Source organism: Copadichromis virginalis, linkage group LG8 (assembly GCF_057382275.1).
Source record: "Copadichromis virginalis isolate Kocher_CV1m ecotype Utaka linkage group LG8, C_Virginalis_male_GT1.1, whole genome shotgun sequence".
Lineage (NCBI taxonomy): Eukaryota > Metazoa > Chordata > Actinopteri > Cichliformes > Cichlidae > Copadichromis > Copadichromis virginalis.
The window spans coordinates 29,954,828-29,965,252 of NC_140625.1; the positions used below are offsets into that span (position 1 = coordinate 29,954,828).

The 10,425-nt window shown below is 41.2% G+C and overlaps 1 protein-coding gene and 3 non-coding genes across 4 annotated transcripts; 2 read left to right on the forward strand and 2 right to left on the reverse strand.

The window, feature by feature from the left end:
• Window positions 1-537: 537 nt before the first annotated feature.
• Window positions 538-610, forward strand: trnav-cac (transfer RNA valine (anticodon CAC)). Its single transcript has one exon. It is a non-coding gene; the product is annotated as a tRNA-Val (tRNA).
• A 474-nt stretch (window positions 611-1,084) lies between these two features.
• On the reverse strand, window positions 1,085-1,156 carry trnaq-cug (transfer RNA glutamine (anticodon CUG)). Its single transcript has one exon. It is a non-coding gene; the product is annotated as a tRNA-Gln (tRNA).
• Window positions 1,157-1,875: 719 nt separating this feature from the next.
• Window positions 1,876-1,948, forward strand: trnav-cac (transfer RNA valine (anticodon CAC)). Its single transcript has one exon. It is a non-coding gene; the product is annotated as a tRNA-Val (tRNA).
• A 2,796-nt stretch (window positions 1,949-4,744) lies between these two features.
• On the reverse strand, window positions 4,745-9,385 carry LOC146704025 (uncharacterized). Its single transcript, XM_085467041.1, has 2 exons — window positions 8,572-9,385; window positions 4,745-7,095 (listed from the first exon to the last, which is right to left on the reverse strand). The coding sequence occupies exons 1-2, from the start codon at window positions 8,672-8,674 to the stop codon at window positions 5,747-5,749; spliced, it is 1,452 nt and encodes a 483-aa protein (XP_085323167.1). The 5' UTR covers window positions 8,675-9,385; the 3' UTR covers window positions 4,745-5,746.
• Window positions 9,386-10,425: the final 1,040 nt, after the last annotated feature.

Sequence of the window (10,425 nt, forward strand, 5' to 3'; positions counted from 1 at the left end):
TTTGGGACACAGACAAGAGAAAGTACTCAAATCTGGTTCAGGTCTCTGACATCTGTAACCTTTGGATGCTCGTCTTGCTAAAGAGTTGTCTATGGCCCAAATTTCTGCAAACTCCACAGACTTCACACAAATCAACAAATCTCCAGTCGCTATATTTCCTGAAGATGGAGGCACAGACTAAGCTCTTGGAAATGACTGGCTCTAGGTGGCCTGCACAGGACTTGGGCCTATTTTCAGCCAATGCCCAAGGCAATGAAACAAATGGGCGCTTTAGGCAACAGTTCTGCTGCCAGAGGTTCTGGGGTTCTTAGGGCAGCATATGTTGAGCTGTGCTTGCTTTAGTGAACTCCTAAATGTCCAAAGTTTAAGTGAGCCTAACATGGAGACTACAGTTCAGACTCCTTGCTAGAGTGCGTCTGTCTCTTCTCCGTGGCTCCTTTTACTTCAAGGCCATGATAGGAACATGTCACCAAATTTGTCAGAGTGCGAGATTACTCAGTGAGACACATTGGAAAGCCAAACAAGCTGTCTTTCGGGGTTTCCGTAGTGTAGTGGTTATCACGTTCGCCTCACACGCGAAAGGTCCCCGGTCCGAAACCGGGCGGAAACATGGGTCTTTTCCTTCTTTGGTTACAAGGGAATTGATATTCACTCTTTAGACAACTCTGCTTGTCCAGCATTTTCTCTGTTTTACTTGCATCCCTATTGAGAATTAAGTCTCTTGGTTTTGTCTTCTGTAGGTTGTGTGCTAGCCAAACAAAGGACATCAAAGAGCTTGTCAAGAAGAAGATCGGGGCCTTCAGAGGTGGCAAAGGGATTGGAAGTGGGAAGAGTGCAAGAGGAAAAGTTGACTTGAGTCAAGGTGGCTAATGAACGATACAGCAGGAAGCTGAAGTGGAAAGTGCAGCAGAAGAGCATGAGCGAGGTTTGGTGCAGCATGAAGACCATGTGCAGATGAGATCAGCCAACACAAGAGGAGTGGAACTGACTGGGCCACTAACTTGCTCTTTAACTGACTAGACTCTTATGCTAGTGTGTGCTAATGCTAATGTACCTGTGGAGCAAAGTGCTCGAAAGCCAAATGAGGTTTCACTGAGACTTGAACTCAGAGCGCTGGATTCAGAGTCCAGAGTGCTAACCATTACACCATGGAACCCTGCCTGAAGCACACAAAAGCTCTGTGTCAAACAGGCATAAAAGTGTAGTTCCTGGTAAACTGATGGGGATTTCTACACGGCCAGCCAAATTTTACCTGTCATACCTGCTGCGAATCGTAGCTTGACGTGATCATTGCACTGCTTCAGAGGTCCTCGTTAGTATAGTGGACAGTATCTCCGCCTGTCACGCGATTCCCCGACGGGGAGTGAGCAGTTTCCTTCTCTGTTCTGCCTTTTACCTGCAATGACCACACACACCTTAATCGCACACCAGATCCTAGTCAATCTAATAATCTAGTCCTATAATGGGCTTGAAGAAACATGAATTCCACCTGTGCGCTCACAAGTCGAAAAGGTCTTCTCAGAAAGAGCTCCCATCAGAAGAGATGCTAGTCCAAGAGAACACTGCTTGTGCAGCATTTTCTCTGTTTTACGTGCGTCCCTACTGACAAATAAGTTTCTTGGTCTTGTCTTCTGTAGATTGTGTGCTAGCCAAACAAAGGACATCAAAGAGCTTGTCAACCAGAAGATCAGCTCCCATGACAAGAGATGCAATCTTGAGATCACAATTTGCATTGTCAATACAGCCATAAGTGGGGGAGTGCTTGAAGAATGACACAAATGGGAGTTCCCTCCTTCTCAATAGTCCTACATGATCTGTCATAAAAGTCCACAAATGGATGCTCCTTTAATTACTACGGGGTATGCAATCCCCTCAGTTTCCGTAGTGTAGTGGTTATCACGTTCGCCTCACATGCGAAAGGTCCCCGGTCCGAAACCGGGTGGAAACATGGGTCTTTTCCTTCTTTGGTCACAAGGGAATTGATGTTCACTCTTTAGACAACTCTGCTTGTCCAGCATTTTCTCTGTTTTACTTCCATCCCTATTGAGAATTAAGTCTCTTGGTTTTGTCTTCTGTAGGTTGTGTGCTAGCCAAACAAAGGACATCAAAGAGCTTGTCAAGAAGAAGATCGGGGCCTTCAGAGGTGGCAAAGGGATTGGAAGTGGGAAGAGTGCAAGAGGAAAAGTTGACTTGAGTCAAGGTGGATAATGAAAGATACAGCAGGAAGCTGAAGTGGAAAGTGCAGCAGAAGAGCATGAGCGAGGTTTGGTGCAGCATGAAGATGAGGTTTCACTGAGATGATGAGATCAGCCAACACAAGAGGAGTGGAATTGACTGGGCCACTAACTTGCTCTTTAACTTTCTAGACCAGGGTTGGGCAATCTCAGTACACAAGGGCCCTGCAGGTTTTAGATCTCACCTTGGGTCAACACACCTGAATCACATGATTAGTTCGTTATCAGGCCTCTGGAGAACTTCAGGACATTTTGAGGAGCTTATTTAGCCATTTAAGTCAGCTGTTTTGGTTCGAGAACACATCTAAAACCTGCAGGGTCACCGACCCTCGTGGACTGAGATTGCCCACTCCTGGGGCCCGTTCTTCGTACGTCGCTTACTACATCCAAGATCAAATGACACATCCGAGATCAAATCATCGCGCTACCCGTGAGCTCGCTAAGCCGGTTCTCCGAACACACCTGTTGTTGACGATTAGTATAGCTGGATGAAGTAATGTGAGATCTCTGGGTGGCTTAACAGGGGCTACGCATCGAGAGTAGAAACATTGATCGGCAACCCTCTGATTGGTCGGCGAAAATGTCGAAGGAGCGCGCTCGGTATTTTTCGGCAGCAGAGCAAGAACTCTTGAGTGAGGGATTTCAGGAGTTTCAGATTTTAATTAAAACGCAAGGGAACACTGCAAAGGCTGCAAAAGCAAGGAGAGAGGGCTGGCAGAAAGTTGCTGACAAATTAAACTCGTAAGTAATTTAATGATGACAATAATAATGGAGTGGATTGATGTAGCGCTTTTCAAGGCACCCAAAGCGCATGACAATGCCACTATTCAGTCACTCTCACATTCACACACTGGTGGAGGCAGCTACGGTTGTAGCCACAGCTGCCCTGGGGCAGACTGACAGAAGCCAGGCTGCCATATCGCGCCATCGGCCCCTCTGGACAACACCAGTAGGCGGTAGGGTAGATTTATCATATCACACTATATTATCCAATATTATATTACATTATATTATAATATGTTATATTATATCCCCTTTCACATTAGAGCCACAACAGGACCCACTAGAACATGGGAACAAGTAAAAGTGAAATATAAGAATATTCTACAGAATGGTAATATTTATCACTTATATTGCTTTTAGTCTCTTGGAAAGAGACCCTGAAATAATCTGTTTGTTTATAACAGCAACCAAGAAAAGGGCAGAGCAAAAAAAGACAGGTGGTGGTCCTGCACCCCCTCGTCAACAAGTTGGTTAAGTAAATAATACCCTCACGGGAATATCGATATCTCTCTATGAGCACACTGTCGCGCTGAGCTAAAGGATCCTGTCTGTCCCGCAATATACGCTGGATTCTGAAAACTCTCCTTATCAATCTTGCACCTTCCGCAATGGGTGGCTCGCGTTTACGGACAGGACATGGCTGCGACAGGCTTCCCAAATCCACCTTCGCTTTTATAGCCGTGGTCTCTCATCTTGATTACACGAAGTGATTTCCAATTACTACTCTGAAATATGAATTACATCTGTAATAATCACATACATGTAATAGAATGTTAATAGTACATTTCCCTTTTTTAGGAAATGACCTGTATGTATCTGTGTGACATCAATAAAAGGATCAAGTGCTGCATTATCTTTAGTTACATTGATGTTATTTGTTTATGGTGAAACAGTGGTGGAATATCGCTGTTGCTTTCGTATAAATGAAGCGGACATACCTGCGTGGCCGCGATCTAATCCTGTTTACATAAAGTAAGCCTGCTCCCGAGCAGGTTTACGCTTACGGCTCTGTTGCTATGACAGCAAGTCCCGGATGAGCTTCGGGGAACCGAACGATCCAAGATCACGCGAAATCGTCAACAATCTAATCCAGCTAACTTACTTAGCGAGGTACGAAGAACGGGCCCCTGGTCTAAACTCTGATGCTAGCGTGTGTTAATGTACCTGTGGAGCAAAGTGCTAGAAAGCCAAATGAGGTTCCACTGAGAATTGAACTCAGATCGCTGGATTCAGAGTCCAGAGTGCTAACCATTAGAATGTATTACGACCTTAACCTGAAAATTGAATTTACTCTTTTAGAGAATATTAAATAGTAAAAGCCATGTTAACATGGCTTAATCTCACCAACACAAGTCTTACCTTTCCAAAGGTTGATGCAGAAGTAAAGTTTCTTTAATGAAGTTAAGTATTTCTTGTGAAGTTTTCAAGCCGTTAGAGAGAGTCAAGTTCTGTCATTTCATTCTTACCCATAGCTGTTTTTTTTCTAAACAGACACTGATCCCACAAGAGGAGGAATTTAACTGCAAACGCTCTCAGACGTATCAGTCCTGCTTTTCCCGGATCAGTGTTCATAGTTTAGTCTGTGGTGTCAATCCTTAAGCCTCTTTTATCAATATAATCATTCCTGTGCACTTTTCAGGGTCCAGGTCATTACAACCTTTTTATCATCAATCAAATAAAAATGACACATCATCTGGATTAATAGAAAGAAAGAAAAACCCAAAGAAAACTATTAAAAATATTTTATTTATCATGCACAGACTGCTGGACAATAGAGGGCACTAAAACACTGTGCTCCCTGAGCCACACCAAAGTTTGAAGTGTCAATGTGGTAAACCAAATCTGGTTTAGTGTGGGGAAATTCCTGACAAGTTGCAGCAATCAAATTGAAATTCACAGGGAACAAATTTAAAAACTAACAGACAGAAAAAATGACACTGTTACAAAATACGAACACAACAGCCTCATAATGACAGATTTAACCTTCTAAGACCTGAACTCTTCCATGGCATGCTTTTTTGATTTCTCTTTGATATTTGGGCTGATTGGGACCCGATGAATGTAAAAACAGAGGATTACCAGATTATGTTTTTTTTACCTGATTTTTGTTTCTTAGAAAAATAAGAGCCACATATGAGGATATTCATTTTTAGAGCAAAATTGAGTATAAATACAAAATGTGATGTCCACATATGTGGACGCCAGGTCCTAGGAGGTGAAAGAAAAAAAGCTATATACGTTAATGTGAAAACATATTCCTGATGTTGGACTAAGATGATACAGATGATTACTATTTGCAATTATCAGAGGGACAAAAGCTATGGATTGTTTAATATACATTTTCCATCTTGTGATCAGATTACTGTACAGTACAATCTCTGTTGTCTCTTCACATTTTCTTGTCTCGATGCATGCTCAGTCATCCAGGTATGTAAATCTCAAAAGGTTGATTGTGATCATCTGGACAAAACTTTTCATCACTCATCCAAGTGACTTCTTCAGTATTTTGGGATTCACAGTGGTGCTAGTTTCGGTCATTGTGCAAATGCACTGTTTATAAGGTTGGGGAAACCTGCAGCCAGCTGAGACTGGAGAAGTCACTTGGATGAGTGACGAAATGTTGCTCCCACTGAAAACGCTACGTCCAGATGAATAGAATCAACTTTTGGGGATTTGCATTTCCCTCTTAGGATAAATCCTTTCCCACTAACCCCACAACATGAAAGTAATTATTCTCCTGTGTGTGCTCTCATGTGCCTCTTTAAATCCCCTAATTGTAAAAATCTTTTATTACAAATGTCACAGCCAAATGGTTTGTCTCCTGTGTGAATTATCATATGCCTGTTAAGATTTTTGTTATAATTAAACCGTTTACCACAAAGATCACAAGCATACGGGCTCAGCCCTGTGTGGATGCTCCTGTGTCTCTTCAGAACACCTTGTTGTGAAAACCTTTTACTACAAAATTCACAGCTGAATGGTTTCTCTCCTGTGTGGATTCTTTTGTGTGTCTTCAGATTGCCCACTCGATTAAATCTTTTACCACAAATGTCGCAACCAAATGGCTTCTCACCCGTGTGAACACTCAGATGTGTCTTGAAATGAATCCTCTGAGTAAATCTTTTACCACAAACATTACAATCGAAAGGCTTCTCTCCCGTATGGACACTTCTGTGTCTCTTCAGATCCCCCAGTTGTAAAAATCTTTTACTACACACACCACAACTAAAAGGTTTTTCGCCTGTGTGGATTCTCATGTGCCTATCCAGACTATACTGCTGTCTAAATCTAGTTTCACAAATGCTACAAGTAAACGGTTTTTCCCCTGTGTGGACTCTCATGTGAGTCTTAAGATTTGCATTTTGATTGAATCTTTGTCCACAAACACTGCAGCCAAATGGTTTCTCTCCACCGTGGACTTTTGTCTGCGATTCAACACTTTCCTTCACTCTATTAACCAAATGGCTGGAAGTTTTTTTTCCTGAATGATGTGTTGAATAATGTCTCTGAAGATACCCTTTGTACTGAAAGCGTTTACCACACTCAGAGCAGCTGAGCGGTTGTTTGGCAGAGATATGTCCCACATTATCACTCTTTACACCTGAGTCATGTTTCATGCTCTCCTTCCAATCACTACTTTCACTTTCAGGTCCAGACAAAGGCTCTTGCCAATCATCATCATCCTCATCAACAGTGACTTCATTCTCGAAATAGTCTGAAGCTTTTCCATCAGTATTTGGTTGTAAAAGACTGTTTAGATATGAAGTATTGGTAGGTTCTGGTCCTCCACAGAGCTCTCCACCAGGTTCTCCTTTTATCTGCTTGTGTGAGCAGCTGGCTGGAGTCGGTGTGTCTTTGTTATCTTCAGCTGGTTCTTGGTGAAGCTCTAAGACTTGAGGTTTCTCTTCCTCATCTTCAGTCTTCAAAGTAACAGCACCCAGACCATTAAGCTGCTCTCCTTCCTGACCAGTCCATAGTTCCTCCTGCTCCTCCTTTATGTGGATGTGGCCTATGTCCTGCTGGTCCAGACTGGGGATCGAGGGAACCTCTTCTTTAACTGGCAACATCTGCTGGACATCTGCAGAAAACACACATTACAGGTGCATCACAGGAAGCTGGGAGCTATGCATTTTTAGTTCGAGAATTCTAGTTCTAAGTCAGGGATGTCAAACTTACGGCCAATGGACCACATCCAGCCCACGATACAATTATATCTGGCCCGCAAGATAATTTCATATGTCAATTATTAATTTTCTTTATCGTGTGAAAAAAACATTTAAATGCAGAAGTTCTTTATTGACAGAAAGCTGAGTGTCACAGGTCTGGGCTACTTAGGATAAAAGTGGGCTGTATGTGGCCCCTGATATAAAATACGTTTGACATCCCTGTTCTACGGTATTACACATCAAGACATAACAAAAACAAAAAATCATCTGCTCTCTACAAGGTTCTAAAATCATTTAAGCACAGCCTTCTAACATATGACACAATGTCATTATTTACTGAACAAAAACTAAGCCAAACTGCAGAAGCAGTGTGTTTAAGCTGTGTGTGGAAAAACTAGCTACATCCTATATGATTCAACAGCTTGTAGAAACAATGTTAGCACAAAAACAGTAAAGTACAGTGGTCCCTCGTTTATCGCGGTAGTTACGTTCTAAAAAATAACCCGTGATATGTGAAATCTGCGAAGTAGCCAACTTTCTTTTTTACAATTAGTATAGATCTTTTAAGGCTGTAAAACCCCTCACTACACGCTTTATACACTTTTCTCAGGCAGGCATGAACATGTTCACACTTTTCTCTCTTGTTTAAACACTCTCAAAGTTCAAACCTTCGTAGAAAAATAAGTCCAGTATTATAGAATGAAACCAAAGGCACCCGCGGCTGCCTTTGACGGTGAAAAACGTTTTGTCTACATTGTTGTGTTTTTGATCGAAGACTTTGACAAGCTGAATGCATTCTGTACGGTACAGGAGACACGGTACGAGATTGATTGACAATGGTCTAGAGCCAATCAGGACGCAGAACACAATGCGCTGTACACATTTAGTAATGATCAGTTACTACCGACTGCATTACTGCATTTTGTGCAATTTCCTTACACTATTTTTCTAGTATATCTAATTCACATTTTCTTTCTGAGCCTAGTGCTGTGAATTTCCCCAGAGTAGCATTAATAAAATCTTTATTTATCTATAACTATGCATTCTCTTCAGTGAGAAGTGGTCGAGAACATAAACCAAAGCACATCGTCTCACACACTGTGTTAGTGCACTAAGTAAAGAAATTACTCACACTGGACTCACACAGCTAATCCTGGCTCATAAATTTCAGTTTCATGGACCATAAAGACAAGCTCCAAGTGTTTCTGGAGCTTTACCTTCTTTACTAACTTCAGATTTTATCCTCTTGTCCATGAACCTCTGAAGTGGTTACCAAATACCTGAATACAGCATCATTACACACTAATTGTTGTGTTTTATAATTTAGTTTCTGCTGTTTGATCAAGAGAATGAGTTACATGTTAATGAAACAAATGAACGTCACCCACCTGCCTGTGCTTCTGCCAAACCTGATGTAGCTGATGCAGATACAAGGGGACACAACCTGAGACCTTTGGGGTCGTCCGGTTGGAGGATCTTTAATCGAGACATTGAAACTCCACTTGTGATTTTCAGGTGCAAGCTGCAATGACACAAATGAGCCACCCGAACATTTACTCATTCATTCTCAGGCAGTAGAGGGGCTCAATTACCAATCAGAAGTTCGATGGATATATCCATGACTCCTCCGGTCTGTGCACCAAACTATTAACTCTGTGTTATTCTTGGTGCATCTGTCAAAGTGCAAATGTTAGATTAAACTGAGATGATCTGGCAAGAGTTGCAAAACGTTATGAATTCACTGTATCACTGTTACTGCCAATACCTTAGAGCAGCTCTGGGTCCTTTGACAGGTTAACTTTTAAAAATTAAATTCTAGTCCAGGTAGCAGGTCTATATTTTTGTGTAAAAGCCCTCTTGTGCTGGCCGTATCCATGACCGTGTGGCTGCTGACTCTACTGGGAATAAAGTACCTATCCAGCAGAAAACAAGTGAGTCCTCTTCAGCTATGTCCCGGTGGAGGAGGTGACCCCAACGTGTATTTCTTTTCCTCCTTCATGTTTTTGCTCGTTTGGCGGCGATAGCTGACGCCCGGTTTTATTTATTGTGCTAAATTAGAAATGTTACCGTCTCAGTGTCTCAAAACCTCGTTATACCATAAAAACGATTCTAATTATTATTCGGCACCGCAGGCTTCCCTGGTGAGAGGATGAAAACTCGTCTGGAAGCTCCGCACAGTCTCAGGACGGACAGCTTCCTGCCCGTCAGTCCAACATTTTTTTTGTTCCCCTTTACAACACGGTATAATAGAAGGTTCCTAGAGCCGTTTTTTTCCTGACGCAAAAAGATTCCTGAGGAATGAACGAAGAAATAATTGTTAAAGTTTAAAAAGTAAAATTAACCTCCAGTTCCGATTCATGCAAAACAGTCTTTGTGGCGAAAGAAATCCTAAGAAGTCATTTTAGTTTGAGGACAACATACAGCCAGATCAGGTTCACTGTTTTTCATTTATTTTCTGTTTTGTGTCTTATCTACTTTAAATATAAGCTGAACAAAATATATTAAATAAATAGTTAACTGATGAATAGTTTTCCAATTTCAGGCTGTTTGACATCATTACAAAGAAATGTTACGTCAGTATCTTTGGCTGGCCATCGGGCAACTGTGTTTGTCTCTTGCTTTAACTCTTTATCATTATTTGAACCCTCATGCAAAAAGCCATTTCAGAATCACAAACATTTAATTTGTTGGGTTATGACCGATGGTCCCTTCAAGTGTATAATATTTAAATATTGCACCTGGAGCTAATATGAATAGTTTTATTTATTATTGTACAAATAAAACATAATTTGACATTTTTATTGCAGTTTAATCTTGAAGCCAGTAAAAATTTTTTAAAAAGCAATGTATGACTCCACCCATGAAACTCAGATTATATTGAGTGTACATCTCATCAAATGTGACCTTTACCGAATTCACTTTCATAATGAAAAGTTTTTATCTTTGCTAATCAAACGGCATTGTGGATGGATGACTGAATTTTCCTTAGGAAAATTCCTAAGCAAGTGAAGTAATCTTTGTCTGCACAGCAGTCATCAAAACAGGGTGAAATTCTCTAAATACTAAAGAGTAGTGCTTCCTTTATTACCTCCTTTATCTTTATAAACTGGACCATCCTTTATGCTTCATCATCTGAAACATATATCATGGGAGACAAGTGACAATCTTTTAAAAATATATATTTATGTTTTGTACTGTGGAAAAAATATGTTCTAATTATGAAATATGCTTCAGTTACATCC